Below are 26,356 nucleotides of genomic sequence, written 5' to 3' on the forward strand. Positions count from 1 at the left end.
CCATTTTATATGCATTTTACTTTGAAGCAGATTTTAGTTGCATCCAGTTCACATTAAAGTTGTAGAACTGGACCCAACGCTCAGTTCTCATTTTTGTCAGTTTAAAACAGTAACAAAGCTGCTTGTGTTTAGATCTTTGAAGCTATGAGGTCAAGCACTCCTTGCATTAGCTTTCCTGTAAAATGCATTAGTGTGTCCCCGTGGAAAATCAAAACTCTTATGGACATAAGGTTTATAATGCTTCTAGTAGCATCTAAGCCCAGCAATTAGGATCATTATCTCTGCACAGTTCTTGTCTCACTGACTTCGTTATGAGCTAAGGCTAGCTGAACAATTCTTAAATGACACATTATAGATATATAATATTTATATTACTGCTGTGAAACAAAACAAATATTGATGTGTTCTCCATAGATGAATCCAGCTTTTTCAAATCTTCACAGTACCCCTCACTAAAAACAGAAAATGTTACATGAAGCTGTAAAATGTATATTCTGAAGTGCATATTGTACATTCCTTTTTCTATATATTTCCTTTATGCATAAGTTACATTTCAATTATTCTAGCAAGGGTTATAGAGGAATACCCTATAAAAGCAAATGTTAACTACACACATATGTGGTAAGGTTTCAAATACTGAAAGTTAATCATACATAGTTATAATTATCTACCTCTCTTGTCTTTGTCAAAGGAATCTTCAACAGAGGATGACCAAGAGGCATTGGAATAAAGCCCTGGGTCACCTTCCATTCAGAGATGGGGTGCCAGGATTCTGCGACAAGCATGAGGAGGGTCTATCTGACATCAAGAATGAATGTGCCCCAAGCCCCAAAAAGAGGTGATGCCTCAAACACTAGAAGCAAACCCAGCCCAACCAGGGAAGTGCCTGACTTCAAGCAAGGATTCTTTAGGAGTAAAGGTTTCCTCAGAAATAAGACCCTCTACTTAAGAATACCTCTCTAGATAGAATGGATGGGAGTTAGCTGAGATTGTAGTCCGGTTCCAGCAGCTCCAGCTAAAAACCACAAGTGCCAGGGTGGAAAGGCTGCTGGTACAATGTCTATGTATCAGTACTGTGCGCTGCCTGCTAGCTTGATGTCCTGCCTACCCTAAATCTGAGCAAGAACTGACCCTGACTTGCCTCTTGGCTTGGCTTGGCCCATGAACCAATTGGACCCTGACCTTGAACTGCTTTGACTTTATAGTCATGACTTGCTTGGTTAATCCTCTTTTCGTGAAGAACTTCAGCTGACTTGCCATCAAGGAAAATTCATGAAAAAAATGTTTATGGTATGCATGTTTGCTTTCTCCAAAGAAGGAGAGCCCACAACCTCCCGAGGGAGTCCATTCCACTGTCAGAACGTTCTTCCTGATGTTCAGTCTGAATCTTCTTTCTTGTAACATGTTTGCTCAACTACAAGTGAAAGATTCAGGGTTATCTCTTTAAGGAGAAAGTTCAAAAATGAACCTAAGAGCAAAGTGCTTTTCAGTATTACAGTGTGTCTTTCCATTCTGAAGGGAAGACTTCCTCATCTTTCTGGACACGGTGAAATCTAGTGTCATGTGTTTCACTCTTACTTCACTGCCTGGCATGCCAATCGCTCCCTAGAGGCTGTGCATCCTAAGAAATAGACTGGAGCATGATTTCCCAATCTGGCTGTGCTGGCTGGAGCTGATTGTTGATATAGTCCAAAATATAGGGTACCAGATTGGGAAAGTTTGGCCTGGAGCAATCTGGCAGTCATTCAATGGAGAGGAAGAGGTTTGTGTTCAACTTTGCTCTTACTGGTTTGTCTGAACACAATAAGAAGACCAATACATACATGCTGTTAGACTAAATGCATCCTACAAAATGGTACCAGCTGCCTTTATGTTTCTTTTATTAAGAATAAAGATAAAGATAAATATGACTGCACTCAGAAGTTTCACAGTGCACACATATGTCTTGGAATCCAAAGATTTTTAAAAAATAAAAATACAATATTGTGTAGAGGACAATAAAGGGAGGGTGACACAGATGCACTTAATTATTATCTAAGATTTGAGGTGTGGAATGTAAGCTTTCTCAGTGTATTTTTTCTTCTTCATTCATTTGGCTCAGAACATTTACTTTACACAAAATAATAATTTTACCTAGAACACCGAGGCAGTGTAAATATCAGTTCACAAAGTCTGCTCATTTTGAAACATTAGTGAACCAGAAACGAGAGACATATTTTAAAGCACAGACTGAGGGATGGGGGGAATGGCAAGCCAACTTAAAATCCAAAATGAAGTACTTTAGATCAGGATAATAGAATTCCTTGTGATTTATGTGCAATGACTCTAAATTAATGAAGTGTTACTTGCTCCAACATTGCTATAAGCTATCTGTTTGACCTCCCTCAGATAAGACATTCCTTTGAAACAATGGACTGTTAAGAAAAGTTGAGGGCATTCAGTGGAAATATCAGTTTGGCAGTCTAGGCCCTGCTAGTCAGGTGTCTTTTTCAAAATAACTTATTTATTTAGTATATTAATATCCTACCTTTCTTCAACCATGGAAGTCAACATGGTGTACATGGGATTTGCTTGTAAACACCTTTGTAGTCCAATCTATCTACTGAAAATTGGATTGACATCAAACTAATTGCAAAAGAAGCCAGATGTGTTTTGTTTAATTTATACAAGCTATGTACTAAGCATATACAAAATAAAGAAAATTATAATTAGGGAAACATTTTCAAATTTGGGTATTTCGGATAGCCACCACTCTAACATGACCTAGCACTGAATTAACATTTAGTAGGCACACTAGGAAAATAATGGGTAAAAAAATGGGAAGCAGAGGGAAGGACTAGATGGGCAATGGGGGGAAGTGTACAGTAATTCTTACAAAAGACTGTAGTGTAGAATCAGGAGCAAGTCAAAGAATGGAAGCCAAGTTTGCAGATTACATCAAATTAATCAAGCAATTTGGCTCCTTCCTGCACCACCCTGATATGTCCCTATTCCACCTAGCCGTTGTAAAATCAATTCATTTTTAATATGAGAGTTAAGGGACTAACCATTTCAGGTGTGCTCCAAAAAGCATGGAAACTATGGGTTAACATCCAATGGAAAATGGCACAAGGAATGATTGCACCAGAGAAGACATTACTTTCTCCCATGCAGAGGAATGAAAGCCCAGGGGTGGAGCACATTCTTTGTAAGCAGAAGGCTCTATTGAGCAAGCCTTGCCATCCACAGTTAAAAGGATTAGATAGCTGTTTTTGTGGTTTCTCCATGACACCATGGAGAGCTCTTGCCAGTTATAGATACTTGGGTAGACGGTCAAATAGTCAGACCTGGTTCTATGTCCACTAGGATCTTTTTTTGCATGGATAACTTTTTTGCATCTGAACCCAACATGTGTGACTTCTTCCTTTCTCCATGTTTCATTCTGAACATACAAAACAGCAATCAGTGACCTCCTGGTTCAAACACAAGGTAAGAGCATGCTGATTACAGTAAATAAAGAAAGGTCTTATACCGATATTGCCTGTGGAGAATCCTGGAAACAATGTGTTCTCTTAATCCAATTATGATCCTGAAGAATAAATGACTCAGGCATCTTATATCGGCAATGAAATACGAAGCCAGGGGAATGTTAGGACTAATGGCAACAAAGAGACTTAGCAGTGAAGACATGCAAAATGGACACCAACTGGATTAAGAAAGTTCTCTCAACTTCACCTCACTCTAGGCAAAAATATTATATTGCCAGTAAAATATCAAACAGCTTTAAGCTCTGATAAGGTATTCTGGCACCCACATGTATCATCCAATGCCACCTTTGCAAGGTACTGCCATAAGCAGCCTATCATGGTGTGCTTAGCAGTAAGACTGGACCTAGCATTTTTAAATGTAAGTCTTTGTTCCCTGCTCATAAACTGCAGACAAAATTCATTATTTTATGATAAATAAAATGATGTCACTCTGCCCACAAATGAGCATTACATATTTTTTTTTAAAATGCTTTCTTTTGCAATATGCAGGGTAGTAAGATTTATAACAAGGCGATTGTTAGAAACTGTTCAAAATAATTTATAATCTAACACCTGACATTGTGAGGTCCTTTTGCCTTAGTAGTTTTCAATCTCATTTCAAGTTCAGTAGAGAACATATCTTTTTATCTAATACCAGCTAATTTTTGAAGCAAGGTGTTGTTAGTTCAGATTTCTGTACTGCCATACAAAGCTGCCATGTTCTTAGTTGAAATGCTCAGTGTATATGTTGAATCAGAAGATAATACAAAATAAAGGCAGCAGTGCATGAAAGCAAACTCTGAAAACACCAGTGTTTTGACACATGCTGGGTAATGTATGATGGCATTCTGCCCTTCAATTTTCTTTGGGGGCTCCTTGGAATATATAGCATATGTCAGTTATGATTTGCTTCTATGCTGCCTCCTTGTAAAAAAATGTGTTCATGTGCTATTGAAGTGTAAATTCCAAAGCAAATTATCATGGGGGGGGGATTCCAATACTGTAATTGTCTTTGAACTTTATTTCTACACTTTTTAAAATTAAATTTGTTTTTCACTTTATCTTGCCCAGGCAACCAAAAAGATTTACAACCAAACAGACAAACAGCTCCACAGATAAGACACATGCTCTGCTCATGCCTGGTGGAGGGAAAACAAGCCTTGAAAATAGTGTTCTATGTTGGGTTGCCAGGTCACATGACCAAGATGACTTGTCTTGGGATCCAGCCTATGGCCCTCCTCTCTGGTCGTGCCCGTACTATGCCTGCAGAACACCCCTTCCTGAAACTTATATTGGCCTCAGCTCAGCCACTTACACTGTGCCAGGACTGACGGCTTCATGCTGGCTGAGCCCAACAGAATTAGGAATCAGCCAACTGAGTCAGAGGTCCACCGCTTTCTAAGCTACTCATACCAATGGATTTTGCCATAGGATTGCCTCCTAAAGTTACCAATAAAAGTCAGAAGTTAAAAAATGAGTTGTCCTTTACAGAATAGAATGACATAAGCAAAAAGAGGAAAGAGACTGCCCTGCTGTCACTTATTCGCTATAGCCTTCATGTTCTACAGTCTGGTATGAGCTCCCATTGCTCTGTCCCAGCTCCTGCCAGTCCCAATTATGCTTACTTGAAAGTATGTCTCATTGATTTCAATGAGGCTTACTTCTTTGTAACTGTACTTTAGGACTACAGTCTTGGCTCAACATGCGCAAATAAAACCAGATCAGTTACATGCTGTTGGATAAACATGAGCAATTCACTGTGGTTTAGGAACCAAGCCCAGACATTACAAACAGCCATAAAGTGCTGACATAGCTGTGAGAACAGGAATTTATTGCTTAAAATCAAAGCAATTTGGTTTAATGGAGTTGTGGATTGCATTGTAACTTTTTATATAAATTTATTAATATCTTCTTAGAAGCAGCTCATAACTTGGCAACACTGGTAGACTGAGTTAGGCTGGTTTGGGGGAGCTGTGGCTAAGCCAGTACAGGACTGTAATGAAGCATTTGTGGTGTCTTAGCTAAATTTACCTGAATGCCTTGTACAGTGGAACCTTGGTTTTCGAACGTAATCCATTCCAGAAGACCATTTGACTTCCGAAACGTTTGAAAAGCAAAAATCAAAGAGCTGCCAGCGATTTTAATGGGGGGAAAAGAGAAACGCGCCTCAAAAGCCTTTTGAGTTCCAAAAAACGTTCAAAAACCAGAACACTTATTTCTGGGTTTTCGGCGTTCAGGAGCCAAAACGTTCCAAAACGGAGGCGTTCGGGAACCAAGGTTTGACTGTATTTGCTTTTTCATCTTTTGTTACTCATTCCAAAGCTAAGGTGTTACTCATTCCAAAACTACAGAAGTGGGCAAGGAAGACAGTGAAGCAGCAAAAACAAAAGCAGCAGTCAAATCAAAATACTGTAACAGCATCAATAAGCACTCCACAGCTAAAAGCTGAAAGATGGGCAGCTAGGGAATGGAGAGGCGCCTAAGTAAAGGTAAAGCCAGCTTTGGACCTAACTTTGCAAACAGCAGCCTACTGGACCTCTGAGGCTATTAGCTAATGCACAATTCAACACGGGCTAGAGAAACCACCATCGCCATCATCACCATTACCGCATCCAGAATAGGGTTGCTAAATTGGGGTGGGGGTGCTGAATGCATAAAAATATTGGGCTGACCACTGTCCCTCCCTGGAAATATATTCGGGGTCTGACTGAGCCATCTTCTAGCACGGCTATGAAGAGCAGCCGCTTTGCTCAAACGTTTCCCGGAACCGCTCTCCCCGCTGAGCTCATTGCCACAGTAACATTCCCACCCAACTCGCATTAGTCACTATTCCTCCCACCTTTCGCTTTGCGGGCGGCTCGGCGCGTAAAAGCGCACAGAGAGACAGCCTCCCCCCAGTCTGCGCATGCTCTCATCTACCACCTCGCTCCCGGTCATGAATGAGGAGGGCGGGGCCTGAGAGGGGCCAGGGGGCGGGGCCCGAGGCTGCCTGCGACGGCCGACCTGGCAGGCACAGCGTGTGAGGGGGCCGGCGAAGGCGGGCGGAGCAGAGCGGAGTCTCCGCGCGGGAGGGGGAGGGGGCGCTTTCCGTTTTTAATTCGTGGTCGCGCGACAGTGTGGCTTGTGGGTGTTTCTCCACATAACGCATAAACAAAAGACAGAAAGGGGGAGTCCCGTCGCCGTGCCGTTTCTTTACCTAGCTCGCGGCGGCCGTTGGGCGGTGGCGGCGCCGTTGCCGTGGCCGAGGGACCGCCGTCATAGTCGGTTGGCGCTGCTGCGGCGGTTGGTGACTTAACGGACGCTGGTGGCCCTCGCGCGCGTGCGCACACGCGCTCACCCCCTCAGCATGCCATGGGGAACAGCTGGGCGGCGCAGTGGTGCTGCTGGCTCTTCCCGAGGCGGGAAGCGGGACGGATCCAGCGAGGAGGAGGGTAAGGACGGGACGTGGAAGAGGAGGCGGGACGGGCAGGGCTGGGCTGGTTGGCTGTGACTCCACCTTTTCGAGGTGGGGGGGTGGTAGGTAGTGCCCAGGTGGGACTGTAGGGCGAGTTGCCTCGCGGTTCAGCGGCGGAGTCTCGCGTCCCTTCAGGCTGACACTGCCAAGACGTGGCAGCTGCCTCAGGTGTTAATGGAGGGAGCAGGAATGCGAGTCTAGCGACGGCCATCACTCCACATTGCTGGATGGAGCCTCCATGTTCAGAGGCAGGGTATCTCTGAATGTTGCGGGGGAAGCAACAGCGGGGTGAGGGCTCTTTAGTTTGTGCGGCTTCCCCCCCCCCCCGGAAGCATTTGATTGGCCTCTATGAGGAAACAGGATGCTCACGAGATGGACCTTCGGTGTGATCCAGCAGGCCTCTCGTGCTCTCCTGCCTAAAAGCCCGTAATGCGAGATTATAGCAACAAGAATCTGTCGCAAAAGTTATAGGTGCCGTTTTTGCAGCTTCACCCAGTTCTTGGAGAGGGTGGGATGGTAGTGGGGAGTCGGCTGTGTGGCTGTTTTTCAAAAGGATATGGTTAGTCACGGGGAAACGCAGCGCCAGAATAGATTCACCTCCCGGCTGATGGGCTGTTTACCCCTCCCCCATAGGAAGGGTTCAATAACGAATGAAATGTCAGTGTTTCCTGATTGCTTCTGCTGTCACTCAAGGTTCTCTAGTATTGTATTTATCCATAGCTGAAAGAACATCACTTGGGGGAAGAGAAGCAGATCAGTTCTCCTGACAAGAGTATAGCTTATACTTGTATAGATAGATATATTCTCCATCTGTCAACAGGAAAAAAATGCAAGAAGAATTCAGAGTCTGCTGGCCCTTAGCTTGGCAGTCACAATCTCAAATGGAGGACAGTTGCAACTTTACACGTATAGCCCAGCCCCACACTGACAACTTGTAGCAGTAAACAAAAGAAAAGCAGAATAACTTTTCATCTTAATGTATTGTAAATGCTATAAAATGGTGTTGATTGCGGTTCAAAGCTGTGATACTACTAATCCAGAAGAAGGTAGCAGTAAGAAGGAGATATAAAACAATCCTGAGAAGGATAGGAATTTCTGTGCTACAGTTTATCATTTGTTTAGTGATATTTATATTTTCTTTTTTTCCTCCAAAGGCTTCAAGGTGGCATATATGGTTCTCCCTTTCCCCCATATTTTATTTTCACAATCATGTGAGGTAGGTTATGCTGAGAAATAGTGACTGGTGCAAAACCACCCAGTGAGCTTGATCACATGGAGCTTGATCTTATGCAGATTTACTCAGGCCCCAGTGAGTTCAGTGGATCCCACTCTCCCGTTAATCGGCACAGGATTGCAGGATAAATGTAAAAAGTGTGTGCAAAGGTCTGTATGCACAAGGGCAGAAAAAAATTAAATATCTGTATTTTGTGGTAGGTTTCTTTGAATTCCTACTGTAAAAGGCAAGGAAGATAAATAAAGGACAATTAGTTTTCCAAAATGTAGTAAAAAATGGAGCAATAGAAAAGTTGATACTACAGTTCTATGCATGTTTCACAATCCAATCTTATACACCATTGAACTTGTATCTCTGAGTAGACATCTATAGGATTGCAGTGCAAAGCAAATCTGGATATTGGCTTCATCTAAGGCAAATCTTATCAGAGCCAGACAGAATGGGAGGGGTGAGGGGGGTTGTAGTCCAGCAACAACTAGAAGTGCATAGGTTTCCCATCCCTGATTAAGGGTTGCTGTTGACTAGCCTACTGGCTTAGGTTCCCTTAAAAAAACGATTTGACTGATGTTTACATGAATTTGATTGAAACAATAACTAAGAAGGAAAGAGATGGTTTAAGCTGAGAAACATTTGTTTCAGCATAGATTGAAGGTCTGTTTTGTGGTCCTGTGAGTACATTATAAGCTTTCATCCTTTGTGTTTGCCTTTACTGCAGACACTGTGACATTCAAACAGGCAGCAATTGTGCTTCAGTGTACTAGATGCTACTTCAAGAAGGGGATATGACATTAAAGAATTCACAGAAACTAAGTGTTGTAATCAATCTTCTAGGACATAATGTTGACAATGGGAAGGTGTGATGTCAGGAATTGCAACAGTTTGCCTTGTTCTATCAACCCACCTTCCTCAGAAATTAAAATAGACATAAAATCTGTAATATTTTAATACAACAAACTGTCAGTCGCTCAAAGGGATTTGGAATAATCTCACCAACTTACGCTTCCTAGATTTGTTTGGTGTCTGAGTATTATGCCCAGATTTTCCCCTTAGCTTATTTAATATGCTCTGCATAGTTTGAATTTGTGTAGGCATATGGATGAGTAAGAGACAATGTCAATAGCAGGCTACTTAGTTGCTCAGACAACAAGATGTCCATGTTTTTCCCCAGGTCTGCCAATTACAACAAAGGTGCATAAAGTACAGCATTTTTGAGAGCAAAATCCTAACTTCTTGAGACAGCAGCAGGGCTTATTGGAGCAGCGGAGCACTGCCACATCCAGAGAACTGCCTGCCATGGCAAACATGTAGGGGCAGGAAAAGTATGCATCTTTGCTGGACCAGCTCAAGGCTGACAGGCTCAAACTGGGCTGCTTGGCACAACTTGCTGTCAATTGTACTGGCTTAGGATCTAGTGGATCCTTGGCCAACTCTGCTCCTAAAACACCCATGGGGGGTTATGCTGGCAGAAACTTCCACCTGTGCTTTCATTCAGTAGAAGTGGAGAGCTTTATCATAGCAGAGACTCCTTGCTGGCAAAGTCTGGCAAGGCAAACACATTCAGCCCATCAAAAACCCATCCATAGCAGTGGATCATGGATTTGGATTGCTTTGCCCACAGCTCTAAAAGCAGTAAAGGAGAAAAGTGTTTTTACCCTTTCTGTCAGCAGCCAAGGCCTTACTGAAAATTTATAGTGGGCCAGAGAACTGCAGCTAATCTGCATCAGTGTACTTTTCATATAACATCAATGTCTGCAGCTTACTAAACTGCAGGTGGTGGATATTCTGCAATATTCTTAATTATCCTGAATTATTATTATTATTATTATTATTAATTATTTGTTTAAAGGTGAGTTAACCCTTAAGACCTTGGAAAACGTGAAATATGAAACAGTCTGAACTTTTTAAAAAGCAAAAAAATGCCTTTTTAAAAAATCCACCCATTTCTTGTTAGTGCTTTGGGCCACACATCTTGTGAACCCCTGTTCTACCACCCTATACTGTATACTGCTCCGTAATCTTTCGATAAAGGGTTGTATATGTATTTAATAAATAATAATACATAGCTGTCAACTTTTCCCTTTTCTTGCGAGGAATCCTATTTGGAATAAGGGAATTTCCCTTAAAAAAGGGAAACATTGACACCTATGATAATAACATGCAGTCCATTAATTAGTATGTATATTTGGATTGAGTGAAACAATTAGTCTATATAGAATACACCTTACATACATTTCCATGCTGCTTGTTCTGAATATCTCCTGAATTTTTTTATAAACCTAATGTAAATTATCCAAGCATCACAGGGTTCACTAAAAATGTTTTTTAAAATATAATCTCTGTTTATTCATGTAGAAAGTTGTTTAATGCCAGTGGTTCTAGAAATTCTGTTTAAATTGTTTGTTGTTCAAGTTTCGTTGTCTGTGTGCTGCAGGCATAATTAGAAAGTGGGTCAGATCTAGTTTCTGTGCTCTCATTGTTAACTTCCACTTTATTCCTAGAGGGATCACAACATCATTCTTATAATGCTTCTGGGAATATATCTATAATTAGAGCTCTGGGCTTACTGTTATTGCCCTACCTGGAGAGTACCTAAGGCTACCACATACAGAAAGCAATATGTTTTATTATAGTCATTTTTTATTTTAAAAGGGTTACATTTGTACATATTCTTAGCATCCAGAGCATTATTGTAAAGGTCATTTATATAGTTATTGCAGAAGAGACTGCAATCCTGGGGAGGCTCCTGCTGGAGGAAGGGGAAGAAGTATATTTTCCACCTTCTACTGTACAAATGGGTCCCCCAACCCTCCAGAACAGCCTTTCAGAGAGCTGCACATGAAAGGAATAGTTGGGGGAAATTACCTCTCTCCCCCTGATGCTCCAGTTGTAGTGGAACTCCATGCATGGTTTGTCATTCCGCAGTATCTGATAGTACTCTGCCTAAAGTGATAAGTGAATATATCATCACCATAATATTGATTAATCCTTTTGAAAATAAACAAGCATAATAGGTGCCCATACTGTTGTTGATAAACAAGGCCGTGCTTACATTGCCCATGCCATACTGTAAATCTAATTGGTTTCCACACTTACACCAGTCCCTTGCTGCATTTCTCATGCCCTGGATGAAAATCAGACCTTTTTTCTTTCAAATGGAGGGCATTCCAATAAAAATGTCTATTTAATATAACATTTGAACCGCATGATGTGTACTTTAATATCCCTCCAAATATTTCATTTCAAATGCTTGTGTTTGAGGACAAAAAAAAATATTATGGAATATTTGTTTTAATTTTATTGACTAATACAAGCAAAAGTAAACATTCTAAATTAGATCACTCATCAGAAAAATGTTTCTAGAAAACCCACATTGCTATACGCAGCTCTTAAAAGATACAGAACTGTAGTGTTTCTGAGAACAGAGAAAACTATTGTAAGAAGTCTTCAGTTATAATACTAATTAATGTTGTGGTAAATGTTGGTTTATTTTCTAGATCAAAGTACTTCAGGACCTGTGCCACTGGAGAACACTTCACTATAGAGGTGAGTAAAGGCTTTCAATTCCAAAACTTACTGCTGCTTTCATTTTGGAAATAATTGAAATATGTATCTAAACATATGGCATCTAGGAGTAGAAGAAATATCTGTCCCTGTGAAGGGTGGTGGTTGGATCCAGCAGACTTCTCTTTCCACAGGTGAAGAAGGATGTGGTTTTTCCCCTGTCTTTAAAATAGATGGGAGGGAAAATGGTAAAAGTTCATTGCACAGTGAGAAGCTTTCATAACCTTTTGCCAGCACAAGACCAGCAAGGCTTTGGTGTTGGAGAGGGATTTCCAGCCGGTGGCAGAGGACAGAGTGACTCCAGGAGACATAGGTGTAAAAACTCAATAAACTCAAACTCTGGTGGGTGTTATTCCTGCAGGCAGGCTACAAAACTCAGCTTTTTTCCTTTATAGCAACGGCCACCTGCAACCAATTAATCCCAGAAACTTCTTAAAGGTTTCTGTGCCGAATGTCCCCCAACATTTGGAAGTGGCAATTATTCCCTGTGCCTGCCCGACCTCCATAGAATTACTTTAATAGCATAAGAAATACAATAACAAAGTTGATGGGCATGTTTGTGTGATTTCTGTTTTTACCAAAACTTTGTAAGTGCTCACTGAGTTTGCATAGGTACTTAAATAAGATCAAGAACATGAATGATATATGTCTGAATATATGTTCATTTTTAGCTGTAATACTTGTTTAATTGAAATATTGTTCTGTCTACTTACAGTTTGAGAATCTAGTGGAAAGCGATGAGGTAAGTAGCTTTCTGATAAAGAAAGGTCATTAGAACAATTTTATGTGTAAAGTGGATCATTAGCCTTCTAAAGCATGTTTGAACCAAGGGTAACCTAAAAGGCTGTAAATTGGGAAAACATGGAAAGAAACAGTTTTTTAAACAGCCTCTTTATATAATGAGTTGATAATTACTTTGAAAACCATGTTCCCCAAGACTGTCCATGAGCAGGGCTATATACAAACAAGCACAGCTTTGCCTAGCTCTTATGTTGCCAATATGTTATAGATGGAGTTACAGATCATTGAATCAAAACGTATAAAGACAGGGGTTTTTATTACAGATGGATCCATATATTTAATTTCTAATTTTTAAAAGGATGGTGGGGTTGCTTGTTAAAACAAATCTATCAGTTCCATTTCAAAGATAGCCTGATAATACAATTGTTATAGCCTTTAATATTGGGTATCTCTTGATAATTTTTAATAGGGTGAGAGTCCAGGAAGCAACCAGAGGTGGGTATTTATAACATATTTTCTCTCTCTCCCACCCACTATTATTTTCACCTTGTTTCATCATTCTGATCATCTACTTTTCCTATTAGCAGGGTGATTTTGCCTGAAATATTAGGTTCTTTATCAGAGTGCCTTTTGGCATTTTGAATGGACAGATTGGTGGGTGGGTAATTTTCCATCTCTAAAAATGCATTGTTTCTTAAAATTATAAATAGTAACACATTGACTAGGTATAATATCAGCTAAATTAGGCAGTTTCAAAATTGTATTTTTTTTTAAAATCACTACCCCTAAGAACCATGCATCCATATAAAGTAAATACAAATGTTTGTCGCTTTTTGGGTGTGTTAAAATGTGTATGTTAACAGTGTATAATGCCTTTACTGTGGCTTAAAATAGCTACACATATTCCAATGAAATAAATTCCAAGCAAAGTTTTGAATTTGTCTTCGTTGGCAAGAGAGGTCTATCATTAAAATCCAAATCAGTGTCTTTTTGATGTCTTCTTAAAATTTTATTTTGCTAAGTCAGTTGTAGTCCCAATTTCTCTACTCTGAACAATTATCAATATATTAATATCTATTTTCTAATATGTTTTAGCTAAATCATGAGGTCCAGAGGGTGGCAATATGACAACAGGCCTTTTCTGCAGTGGCTTCCCATTTGTGGAATGCTCTCCTCAGGGAGGTTTCCCTAGCACCTTCATTATATATATTTAGGTGCCAGGCAAAAACATTCCTTTTCAACCAGGCCTTTGGCTGATTAATATTCTACAGCCTTTTAAATGTGTTTGTGGGAGGAGGGAGGCTATTGTTTTGTTGGTTTTGTTTTAACTATTTATATGTGCTTTCACCCTATATTTTTATCTTGTGAGATCTTGTGATAAAGGGCAGTATATAAAGCTAATAAATTATAGAAATTCTAAAATCGCCGTAATTTATCATTTATTTTTTGTGAAGTAAGAATTGCTACTGTAATGTATGTGTCCCTTTTCACAATCTAAATAAAAATATGCAGACAAAAAGGAAAATAAATAATGTACTGTATGTTTTATAAATATTGGAATATTTTAGTTAATCATGTAGGACAGCAGAAACATCTAGCGAAGGATAGATCTGGCCTTTGGAGACAGTCTCCATGACAGCTTGCTGAGGAAGCTGGTGGAGCAGAGTGCCAAGTGGGCAGCCTCTTTCTTCCTTTTTCTCCAGACCTTTGACTGAAGAAGAAATTGCTGATCTAAGGGGAAAGCACTACAATTCCATTGCTGAAAAACAAAGAACATTAGATGATAGACTTCTGTCAGAGGTAGGCATAGTAACCATTCATGTATGCACAGTTGTCTATACCAGTAACTGACTGACAAAAGTGGAAGCTTGATATGGTGAATAGAGCAAGCTAGGTCTAACAACACCGTTAACAGGATGCGATGGAAGAAAAAATAAAGCTGCAGTACAGTAGTTCGAGTTCTCTCTGTGGAAACAGAAAAGTGCTGTGGAGAACAAAGCTAGTAGAAAAGCTTCCACTTGTGGGTAGTTTTGAATGTTAAAAGGAAATGCTAACAGATCATGCACAAATTACTTGTACACCCTGTTTTTGTACTTCCAATCTAGCGGGGCTCTTTGAATGATCATATGTAAATGTTGGGTTTAAATTATGTATATGTCTGACTTCTGTTTATGATCAGTGGAATACCTAGAGCTAAAATTGCTTTTAAAGAAGATTTTAATTTATCTAGTTAATATGCTTAATTCAAATAACAACTGATATTGGAAGATAGTATGGAAGATAGTATAAAAATAGTTTCTTTTTTTAATCACACCAGTAAATTTTGTGTTTTGTATTTTTCATGAATAACTTTTCCTTTAAATTTAGTGCACTTATTTTCATAGGAAAGATAGCTAGGTTCTCTTTTGTTAATCCTTACTATTTTGTTCATATACAGTTAGCCAAACAAGAGGAGAAGTTAAGAATAGAAGAGGAGACTTTATATGCTGCGCAGCGTGAAGCAGCCAGGGCAGCAAAGCAGAGAAAGCTCTTGGAGGTGAGGGGAGAAGACCCCAAAATATATGTATCAGAGCCCCTGTTGTGTATCTTGCTTAGTTTCACATGCTATCTTAAACAGAACATTCCAAGTTTCTTTTAGTAGTTTCTAATTCCTTTAATCTCTTGAGCAGAGTAACAAATATTTTATATAGGACATTAATAAACATATATTTAATACGTTTCTACTATTGAACCTGTGGTGAATAGATAACAGTTAGCCAGTTACTTAAAACATTCTGAAGATACTAACTGCAGGCTAGTCAATCTTGCAGAAGATTGTAGGATCATTAATCCTTTCATTATATTGACAATTGTCAATTTTATGGAAGTAAGTGAAATTTTAAAATTATTCTGGATCATAACTGTCAGTGTGAACTTACTGCGTCTGAGCACACTACAAACTGTAGATGAGGGTTGGAGATAGGTTGGCAAAATCTAGGACATGGGCAGGCAAACTAAGACCCGGGGGCCAGATCTGGCCCAATCGCCTTCTAAATCCGGCCCATGGATAGTCCGGGAATCAGCATGTTTTTACATGAGTAGAATGTGTGCTTTTATTTAAAATGCATCTCTGGGTTATTTGTGGGGCATAGGAATTTCTTCTTTTTTCTCCCCTTCAAAATATAGTCTAGCCCCCCACAAGGTCTGAGGGACAGTGGACCGGCCCCCTGCTGAAAAAGTTTGCTGACCACTTACTAGGATAAGGATCTTGTCCTGCAATACTAAGCTTGCTTTGAAAGCAAGTGAACCTATATGATAAATCTGAATGATAAATCGTTAGGGCAGGGATGGGTGCCCTTTTTTTCCTTTTCTTTTGAGAGATGTATTCCTTTTTGGGGTAATTGTTTGTGGCACATGTGCCAAATGTGTTTTTGGGGTCGAAATCAGTTATGGTACAGGGACAGAGTAAAAGTGGATGGCATTCCCTTCTTTCTCTCTTTCCTCTCCTCCACTACCTAGCAGGGAGATACCACTCTTGCCAGAAGTCTGAACTGATCACTTGCAGAGGGCTGAGGGTCACATGCAGTTCAAGGGCTGTAGGTTGCCCATCCCGGGTTAGAGCACCAGAGAGACTTGAATTCAGTTACTCAACCTTGAAAGTCATGAACTCTTAGCGCAGCTTGCCTCACTGAGCAGGAGGTGGGGGAAGAGCCATGTACACCCCCCTAGTGTCCTTGGAGGAGGGTAGAATAATACCACATAAGTAGGTATCAATGACGAGGATTCACATTGATAATTTTAAAATAACATTTAAAATATATAACTTTACCACTTTCTCCTTTTGTGGGGTGGGGATGCTTTCGGGGTTTTTGTTCTCCTTTGTTTTGTATGCTTTTTACTCCATAACTAGCAGTTATCATTCTTCATAGAGAAGCATTATTGAAATTTTGTGCAAAGATGTTAATGATGGATTTCTGGAATACATCAGAAATCAATAATGTCCTGTAGTGGGAGGAGAGAGGAGTCATAGAGGAATGGTTCCTCTCACTCACTCCACTGGGCAGGGATCCCCTGCATAAAATGAACTTATGGCAATAAGTCAAACATGCTATTTAGTGTTCAGAAATATATTAACTATTAACAATGTTAACAGTGTTAAGTAAAGAGTGCATGTGCCTTCCCTTTCTCTTTGTATCTCCAGCTTAAGAGGGAGACGTCTTATTAAGTAACAGTGTCCCATAACATCAAGCTGGAAATTTGTGGTTTAAGCTCTGCCTCCAGAATCACAATTTCCTAAATGAGACATTGCAGGAAACTGCTTTAACAAAAACACCTAAGTCTCCAACCAAGCCAGATAAACAAGGGCAAGATGGAGCATTCAGGTTTCTTGGTCATCCATATTTCAGCAAACCAGTTTGTTGGAGCAGCAAAGCTAAGTCTGAACAAGGCCATATATAATACTAAGTCTTGTAACTTCTTGCCGCATGATCTGTGTGAGGAAGTGGTTTCAATGCAATTAGGAACTCTAAAGCAAAGGTGAGTGTATTACCAGATCCTTATGGTGTATAAAGGATTAGTATTTTGGAATAATAATAATAAATCCTCGGTATTTATGTTGCATCCCAGGATTTCTGGCAGCCGCTGAAAAGGTTTTTGGACTATGTAATTTAATAACCAACTGCATCCAAATGTAAGCACTTAATTAGGATTTCATAAAAGACCACAGAACATCTTAAGGATGGCTTTGTCAGGTCAGCCCAGTAGTTAAGAAAACGACAATAGCTTGGTCTACATGCTTTAAGAAAAAGTGTAGTTATTTTTATGGGAGACAAAGTGTATTCTAGCATTTTATTTCTTCCAGCAATTGTGTCACACTTTTATTAAAATACGTTTTAAACAGCACACTGATGTTTCTGTAACTGGTTTGGTTGCATCAGAAATGACATAGTTAAATGCAGCCTCACGTACTGGACAGCTTCTAAATGTTATCCAACATCAGTATTTTAGCTGATGAAATGTCTTTGATTTCTTTTTTTCTACATTTATTAAATTATGCATTTTATTTTATTTTATTATCCTTATGGTACTGTCCTTTCTAGAATGACTAGGAATGGATTCGCTGCAACAAACAAACCTGAGAAGGGCTGTAGCTTGATGGCAGAACATGTACCATAGGTACTATCACTGTAGTTGCCCAGCGGGAGACCCAAGGTGTCACGCATGTGACATCACATTGGCGCACCAAGGCCTGATAGGGCCAGGTGCGCCATGTGACTCACACATGTGCCCCGCCCCAATATGGGCGTAACCCGTGTACTTAGCATATAGAAGGACCCAGATTCAATTCCTGGCATCACTAGGCAGGTCTGGGTAGGGCTCATATCTGAAACATTGGAGAGATGCTGACAGTCCCTGTTGACAATACTCAACCAATGTTCTGGCTCAATATAAGACAGCTTCCTGTGTAGGCATTATTTATCCAGTCTTCCTTCATTCTTTAGCTGCTGCAAAATAGTCACAAGTGCCAATAAAAAGTTTAGAAGAACCAAGAACAGAATGAAATTTGTTTCTGCAAGTTAGGAAGCAGGATAAAATTGTGAGACATTTTCAACTTTATTGGAAGGTCATGGGATTTGCTCAGTCTGATACTTGAGCACCCTCCAGTTTGTTTATATTTTTATGGAAACGCAATATAGAAATGTAATAGAGAAAAAAGCCTCATTCTGCTGTTAATGAGAAACAATCAGGCACTGTGCAGACAGGCATAATACTTGAGCATATAAACTTTCCTGTTGAGTAGGTATGTTCATACACCTGTCTTGGACTAGAGAGTTTAAGCTAAGCTGTATTCTTTTAAGTTTATTTCTTGAAACGTTATGTTCATTTTTTTAATTTCAGCAACAAAGATTGCAAAGAGCACAACTGGCAAGCAATGGAGACGGTTTAAGGTAAGATATTCAGTCAGGAGCCTTTAATATTTAGCCTGCCAGGGAATTTGAAATCCCTGTATAATTTTAATGCAGAAACAACTTCAATTTTGAATTAATTTGAAGCAGCAGGTGGATGTACCCTTGTTCCCTTTATAAATTTGTAGGTTGCAAATTCACAGATTTAGAATGAAATGGGAAGAAATTGGCAAGGGTTAGGGTTAGCAGTATTGAACTGAAACCACAAAATCTCTCATAAACCTGTACCTTTTTAGAAATAGGATTTTGATTGGTAAGACTTTCATCCACACTCATAGACATCTGGAAATCAATTTCCTGCAGGAAGGGCTCATTCCATTCACAGAGAGGACTGAGATCCAGCAGAGAAACAGACACACATTTTTGGCCAATTCCCCTCCCCCTGGCAGCCCCCTCCCCCATGCAACTTCTCACATAGTCTCAGTCCTCCAACCTCAGAAGCAAAGGGGCTTCAGGGAAAGAAAAGTAAGTTAAAATATTCTCCCACATCCCATTCCTCTAGTAGGAGTATTATTACACTGGCTCCAACCCATCACATTCAAAATGTAGGAAACTATATGTTGGTGTTGTAAGCCAATCTTTGGTTCTAAACTTGGTCCTCCTTGATGTAATTTGTTTGTTCTTTCACAGCTCAGTGACAGAAGAGGACTTTGATTCCTACCTGAGGAATGTAAAACTACAATATGAAGCTTTTCGGAGCAGCAGTAAGTCTTTTTTGTGTGTGGATGTTCTTCAGCCACAGATTTTATTGCTGCTATCAAGTAGCTCAAATATTGCAAAGGGTATTGAAAACCCTTACACATTGATTGATTGATCTTTATTACGGCCATTGGCCCGTCACACGACAGTTTCCCATACCACCATAATGTACTTGAACCTCCAAATTTAAAACCGCTAAAACTTACAAAAAACAGACAAGAACCAAAGCAAAACAAAAACAAAAGACCAACATCATACATTACAACAAATTTGTAGCATAAACATCGCCCTCTGCTCATAAATTAATAGAAGACATCAATGGTGATATCACCTAATTACATCCTAAAACATAGATCATGGTTTAAAGGGATTATCCGAGCCACACAGGAGTCCGTTTCTCTTCTTTAGGGATAGGACGCTGATCAAGAATCCCTTACACATCTTGCATGTAGGTGCACACAATACATATGTCAATTACAGCAATTCAAAATTCACTTCCCTTTCTTAAAAAATTATTCAACGTCCTAGAGGAACATCTACTGATCTGCAATAGGAACCCATTGTTTTCATATGCAGGCTTTGTTTTAAAGTGTCAAGACATGTTGGTATATATATATCCTAGGGTTACTGTTGTAGATGTCTTTATTAAAGAGAATGTTGCTTGGCATGTGTGCAATCAAAATGCCACAATATATATTCTAGATAATAGTTGTGTGGCATTTTGCAGATTTTCATATTACTAAAGCTAAAAGCTGTTGGGCTGGTGTATTGTTTCATGGTGCTGGTATATTTGAAGTATAAATACGTGTTTTGCTCACAGGGCTGTCCTCAGATGCCACTGTTCTGACACCAAATACAGAGAGCAGTTGTGACTTGATGACAAAAACCAAATCGACAAGTGGAAATGATGACAGTAATTCCTTAGATTTAGAATGGGAAGATGAAGAAGGTATTTGTTCTGTGCTACATTGGTTTTGCTGACCAAAGCATATAAATAATACCAAAGGTCTGTTTGAACATCTAAGCAAATAGATACTGTTGGGATATTTAAAAAACACAGAGTGGGGTGAAATCCCATTTCAATATTCCTCTCAGAGTTGCATATCTTGCTTCCATAGTATGGAAACTGGTAATTGGAAGATGAATATAACTTTTAAGTATTTGTTAGTTTGGTTAAGTGAAGTAGAATTGCCAGAATAAGCCAATGTTAACGTAAAAACCTGAATAAAACACAAATGCAGTCATATGAAATTAGTTACTCCCCAGTTTCCATTTATTCTTGCAATTGTGGTTACTTCTGTTGCAGGATGGGTTATTTTTAGATTTAAACAGCAAATTGATGAGACCTTGACAGCCTTAACTGCTTGCTTTTTTGCATTATGGAATTACTGTTTTTTACATTTATGGCAGATATAACTTTGCAAAACTAGCATAATAATGTTTTTGCTATTGAATGAACTGATGGTTTTTGTTGTAGTAGTAGTATTAATCATCTGCTGCTGCAGCGGCTGCTGCAATGTCTTTGAAGGGAAGTGCTAATGGCCTGCTACTACTTCATTCTTTCCTATTCAGGTGCAATAATGTAGTGACTGTTTTTTCACTTCCACTGTGCCTAAACAGAAACTTGTATTCTGCAAACTCAGAAGGCAGTGTGTTTTTCAAAGATGCCTGTGATTTATAGTTCACAGAAAAACGTTTAAATGTTTTACAGGGGCTAATTAAGATTTAAAATATAGTATAGAGCAGTGTTTCCCAACCTTTTTTGGGCAAAGGCACACTTGTTTCATGAAAAAAATATCGAGGCACACCACCATTACAGCCCCGTGACGTCAGCGCGCAGCGTCACGCCGGGAGGGACGCACGAAAGTGTAAGTTTCAATTTTTTCCCCTCCCCCTTGCCTTCCTTCTGTGCCAACCGCCAAAAAGCCAAGAAAAAAGCCAAGACTTTAGGGCAGCAGGTCGACACGGAAGAAGCTCCTACCTAAGGACAGGTGCGACGGCCGTACGGAAGAAGCTCCTACCTAAGGACAGGTGCGACGGCCGTGTCCTCTTCTGCCACACTTGGCAGCCCTGCCTCACGGTCGTGACTCCCACCCTGATTTCTCCCCGCAGTCTGTCCCCCGACCTCTTCTGAAGGCTGGGGGGGGGGGACAAGGGCTTTTCTTCCGACCCCCAGCATTTTAAAAAACCCCGGGACAGCGGAGGACTTCTCCGCTGTCCGGGGCAATCTTAAAATGCTGGCGGGCGGCATTTTAAAATCGCCCGGGACAGCGGAGGACTTCTCCGCTGTCCGGGGCGATTTAAAAGCCCCTGGGAAGGCAGGCAGGGGGGACAAAGATTTTCGCCCCCCGCCCGCCTTCAGAAGAGGTCCTGGACCTCTTCTGAAGGCGGGCGGGGGCGAAAGCCTTTGCTCCCCCCTGCCTGCCTTCCCGGGAGAGCGGAGAAAGGCAGCGCGTTTCTCCGCTGTCCCGGACGGCTTTTGAAGGCAGGCTTTTGAAAGCCGTCCGGGACAGCGGAGAAACGCAGCGCGTCCTTGCCGCTGTCTCCCGACTTGGCTGGAAGGCTGGCGGGGGGAGAAGCCTGCTCCTTCCCGTCGCCAGCCCCGCAAACTCGGGGGACAGCGGGAGAGGCGCAGCGCGCCATCCCGCTGTCCCCCGACTTGGCTGGAAGGCTGGCGGGGGGAGAAGCCTGCTCCTCCCCATCGCCAGCCCCGCAAACTCGGGGGACAGCGGGAGAGGCGCAGCGCGCCATCCCGCTGTCCCCCGACTTGGCTGGAAGGCTGGCGGGGGGAGAAGCCTGCTCCTCCCCATCGCCAGCCCCGCAAACTCGGGGGACAGCGGGAGAGGCGCAGCGCGCCATCCCGCTGTCCCCCGACTTGGCTGGAAGGCTGGCGGGGGGAGAAGCCTGCTCCTCCCCATCGCCAGCCCCGCAAACTCGGGGGACAGCGGGAGAGGCGCAGCGCGCCATCCCGCTGTCCCCCGACTTGGCTGGAAGGCTGGCGGGGGGAGAAGCCTGCTCCTCCCCATCGCCAGCCCCGCAAACTCGGGGGACAGCGGGAGAGGCGCAGCGTGCCATCCCGCTGTCTCCCGACATGGTTTGGAGGCTGGCGGAGGGCTTCCTCCTCCCCCAGCCCCGCAAGCTCCCAGAGCGATGCCAAAGCTGCGCGCAGCTTCGGCATGGCTCTGGGTCCCGTTCTGGGGGAGGGGGAAGCTCGGGCTTCCCCCGCCCCAGCCCCACGCCTGGCGGTGGGGGAATAAATTTTTTCCCCTTTATTCCCCCCCCCCCCCCGCCAATTTTTCCCGCGGCACACCAGGCAAAGTCTCGCGGCACAGTAGTGTGCCGCGGAACACCGGTTGGGAAACACTGGTATAGAGAAACAAGCTGGACATACCTTTAAGAGAGAGAGCCAGTTCACCTCATCAGTCATATATTTCTTTGGCTGCTATTTAATTCAGGATGCATCTCTTGTTGAAAGTCAAATGCATGGTTGTTCCCAAATATAGCATACTGCTTTTAAAACAGGTGTTTTTTTAATTGTAGGCATGAACAGAATGGTCCCATTGCGAGAACGCTCAAAAACTGAAGAAGACATTCTTCGAGCAGCACTGAAATTTAGCAGCAAGAAAACTGGAAGTAACCCAACTTCTGCATCTGATGATTCTAATGGTTTGGAATGGGAGAATGATTTTGTTAGTGCTGAAATGGATGATAATGGCAACTCTGAGTATGCTGGCTTTGTAAACCCCGTTTTAGAACTGTCTGCATCAGACCAAAAAAAATCTGATACTGACCAACAGGACAGATAATGAAATTGTGTGGCCCTTGGCTCTCTGACCAAATGGTTGAAGCTGGGGAAAAACCTACAAATCTGTATTGTGCACAATCCTCCAATCATTGCTGCTGCACAGCCTCCTTTAAAATAAGGAAGTTGCACAGTGACAGTACTTGGTGAACCGAGCTCCAGATTTCCAATAGAAAAAGGAAACCATGCCAGTTAAAAGAATGAAGAGTATGGTTTGCTATCTGAATTCAGAATTTTAAGTGCAATTTTATCATCTACCTTTGAAATTCTTTGAAAATACTTGAGTGATTCTGTTGTGTCTATTGTTGGGTTTTAGTACACAATTGTCTGCACTAAATGACACATCGCAGCTTGATGTTTTAATCAACGATCTTGTTCTAGAGCTGTATTTCTAATTTCTTTGAATCTAGGATGAACAACCTGTTTCAGCCTGAGGGCTATCTCTCATGGGAAACATTTCAGGGGCCACATGGCAGTAGTGGTTGAGCCAGAAGCAAAAGTGGGCAGGGCTTAACATACCTTGTTCGGCAGTCTACATTCCAGCCATGCAAAAACCAGAATTTATTATGTGTGTGCTGAGACGCACACAGTCTGTCCATCCAGGTAAGTAAGAGGCATTATCACAGTTCAAGGATATACTGTTGCCAGGCAAAAGCACTGGAATAGGGCTGTTGAGAAATGTGGCCTTTGAGAGTCCCAAGAGCGAGATAGAGAAGTCTGAAGAGCCACATTTAGCTCACTTATGCATCCTTGCTTTAAGTATTGACATTGGCTCAATAATTTATATAGGAAGTACTTAAAACCTTAATACTTGAATGTTAGAACAATTTTACAGGTATTATTTTTTTCTGTTCAACTTGTTCTGATAAGAAGAAATGAAATTTTACATGTGAAGTTGATCTTCGATCCTTCCCTTTTATTTATTGACTTCATGAAACTGACCAGATCCCTCCCAAGCACAATGCCTCTCACACTTAAAAAGATCTTTAAAAGTATCGTATAAGACATTGTTCTTGTGCAGTAATGAGCTAGTGAATATTGTTAGAAAACTTTGAAAGAATCTCTGTTTTAAACACTGGAAATGAAAAGACTGGTTTTTGGAAGTAAAACTTTAGATTCTACAGAACCAAAGGTTCAGTTTCCCTACCAACTTGAAATGCCAAAAGATGAATATATTTTTAAGTTGTGTGCACAAATAATTTTGTTTCACTGTTGCTAACTTAATGAACACTAATATTAATATCGGAAACTCAAAAATAGTGTTCTTTTGATATGGAAGATGGAAAGCATGACTAATTTCTGTGGCTGTATTAATGCAAATTAGTATTCCAGTCCAAGCTTACCTGGTATGTGAAAGTTCCATTCATTTAAATAATGAAGATTAGTGACAAAAACTGTAACTTAATCAAGTTTAATTATTGCTGGAAATATGTTGGAGAATGATGATGATATTGCCTAATGTTTTATTTCTCTTAAAAATTGTCCTGTGGATTTTAATTCTAAAGAGAAGATCCTCAATGCCATGACTCTGCACTGCAGAAAAGCCTCTATCCTCCTATATCCTCTTTTCCCCCAGAAAAGAACACTGCTTTGAAATGGTACTTGCTCTTTAATAAGCTACCACAGTACATGTCTCCCAGGTGGATTTTAGCTTCATGGAAAATTTGAATATTGCAGAGTTCAGCAGTACAATCAGACAGCAAGAGTACTTGCTTTACATGATTTCTTAATACTTCCTTCTTCTTGTAGGGATTTCTGCTTCCTAGCTTCCTAAATGTAGAGGTTGCTTTTGCAGATATTTACAAGCAGCTGCTACAAGGGCAAGGAAACACAAAGCAGCAGCACAGAAAATAACCGATCAACTTTAGTAGCAGCTCTGTCTCCTGCTGAAGCTTTGCTACCAATGGCAGCACCCTTTGTTATGGCCATAAACTGGGGGGGGGGGGGAGGACAGCATTTACTTTCCTTACTCTCAGACTCAATCTCAACATCTCTATTGCCCTATAAGAGGCCTTCATTGCTATTATGTTATTATCAGTAATCTCTTTCTTTTGGCTCCTGCTCCTTTGACCTCTTGTTGCTCTCACTATCTTTGATTAATTTATAATACTTCATTACAGACTCCAAATGTTTGTCTTTTATACATTTTATTCACTTCCTCAATAATATGGATGTAAAGTGGTCAGTGGCAATAAATAATTATCAAATGTTTATATAGTTATTTTAACCCATATAGTATGCCAGGATCACTATAGATTGGTTTGTCTCTCCCTGTGCCTTTTATGTTTAACAAAGATATTGGCCACATGTACATATGACATTAAACAGCTTATCCTTTCTTAATGTATTGCATTTCGTAATTGGGAGCTTTGTTGCATAATATATTTTCATTTTAAGTGTTGCATTTTGCAATGCCTGTAATTTGCTTTATTATAAGATTTCTACACTTCAGATGTATATTTTTGGTTTTGACATGCGCTACTGTCTCTTCCTGACTTTTTCATGTTATCAGTCCTTAAAGTTTTAAATTTCTCAAGCTGTGAATAAATTTTTACACACTTCAGAACTAGCCTGATACTACCTGTTCGAACTGGTACCTGAAAGTGAAGTGAGTTGAAATGCAAGAATTGTCTGCCCTGCTGAAAAATGAACACAGGCAAAAAGCTTGCTTTCTACCATAATTGAGGGATGTGCCATTCCCAGAGGTCATGGGGTTGGGAGGCTTGCCTAGCTGATGGACAAGTTCCTTGCTTCTCCCAGTTCCCTGACAGGTCAGCAGAGCCACCCAATCAGTTGATTTTAATACTGCAAGGGCAAAGGCATGCATTAGCACATGTAGCTGGCTGGCACCTGCAAACCCTTCTTTTGGCAGGAGTTGCATCTATACCTGCCCCACATCTCTCCTCATCAGGTATAGGGCTAGTGGGCATGGCTTGGGGAAAACAGATTTGCAGACCAAATGGGGACTCCTGCATGGTATACTGTATATGAGTTGGTGGCTTCCCCACCACTACCAGTGGGTTTGGGGTTGGTGGTGGAATTGGACTGGTAGAATTCTGAAGAGCAAAGGTGGGGCAAATTAATCTCTTCCTGCTATGCACTGTAGTGGGAGACTCCAATTTGGATGGTGATCAGCTTTATACTTCTGGAATTTGTCTTATCAATGGCTACTAATCACAATTATTTTATACTTCTTCCAGTATCAAGAGGCAGCTGTTGCCCTCTCTTGCTCCTGCACTTTCTATAGACTTCTGATTGACAAAGTGGAAAATAGGATGCAGGACTACATGAGGCTTGGGTCTGATTCAGCAGGGTGGTTCTTTGGAACTTTCACATCAGTTCTCCACTTCTGAAGAAACAGAACTTGGTAAAATAACTTTTGATAGAATTCAGTCTAACTTTGCACTTAGCTGT

At 41.1% G+C, this 26,356-nt stretch overlaps 2 protein-coding genes and 1 long non-coding RNA gene across 10 annotated transcripts in view; 2 read left to right on the forward strand and 1 right to left on the reverse strand.

The window, feature by feature from the left end:
- LOC309377813 lies at positions 1-6,811 on the reverse strand. 4 transcript variants are annotated; one of them, XR_014171674.1, is made up of 4 exons: positions 6,703-6,811; positions 3,512-3,634; positions 3,327-3,421; positions 1-2,599 (listed from the first exon to the last, which is right to left on the reverse strand). It is a non-coding gene; the product is annotated as an uncharacterized lncRNA (long non-coding RNA). The 4 variants fall into 4 exon arrangements; XR_014171675.1 differs by having other exon boundaries at positions 1-2,602; XR_014171676.1 differs by having other exon boundaries at positions 1-2,625.
- AP1AR (adaptor related protein complex 1 associated regulatory protein) lies at positions 6,487-24,130 on the forward strand. Of its 3 annotated transcripts, none has more exons than XM_081925329.1 (10): positions 6,487-6,937; positions 11,689-11,737; positions 12,471-12,497; positions 12,966-12,991; positions 14,200-14,296; positions 14,934-15,032; positions 18,374-18,423; positions 19,072-19,145; positions 19,961-20,089; positions 22,681-24,130. In XM_081925329.1, exons 1-10 carry the CDS (start codon positions 6,858-6,860, stop codon positions 22,944-22,946), a joined length of 897 nt encoding a protein of 298 aa, XP_081781455.1. In that variant the 5' UTR covers positions 6,487-6,857; the 3' UTR covers positions 22,947-24,130. The 3 variants fall into 3 exon arrangements, with proteins under 3 accessions (XP_081781455.1, XP_081781456.1, XP_081781457.1); XM_081925330.1 differs by lacking the exon at positions 6,487-6,937 and adding an exon at positions 7,055-7,248; XM_081925331.1 differs by lacking the exons at positions 6,487-6,937; positions 12,966-12,991.
- A 2,115-nt stretch (positions 24,131-26,245) lies between these two features.
- The window catches only part of ALPK1 (alpha kinase 1), a 58,999-nt gene continuing 58,888 nt past the window's right edge, over positions 26,246-26,356 (forward strand). For 2 of the 3 annotated variants that reach the window (XR_014171604.1, XM_081924807.1), the window contains exon 1: positions 26,246-26,309. The gene's annotated coding sequence lies outside the window, so the exon portion shown is untranslated. The remainder of the gene's footprint in view (positions 26,310-26,356) is intronic. The other variant, XM_081924805.1, reaches the window with a different exon arrangement.

Source organism: Podarcis melisellensis, assembly GCF_964234715.1.
Source record: "Podarcis melisellensis genome assembly, chromosome: 9".
NCBI lineage: Eukaryota > Metazoa > Chordata > Lepidosauria > Squamata > Lacertidae > Podarcis > Podarcis melisellensis.

What these genes read in the sequence shown, in the direction of transcription:
- AP1AR (XM_081925329.1), top strand. Translation starts at nt 6,858, where the DNA reads ATGGGGAACAGCTGGGCGGCGCAGTGGTGCTGCTGGCTCTTCCCGAGG. An exon ending in ATGATAGACTTCTGTCAGAG is followed by an intron (nt 14,297 to 14,933) that starts GTAGGCATAGTA and finishes GTTCATATACAG; the next exon opens with TTAGCCAAACAAGAGGAGAA. An exon ending in AGCAATGGAGACGGTTTAAG is followed by an intron (nt 18,424 to 19,071) that starts GTAAGATATTCA and finishes GTTCTTTCACAG; the next exon opens with CTCAGTGACAGAAGAGGACT.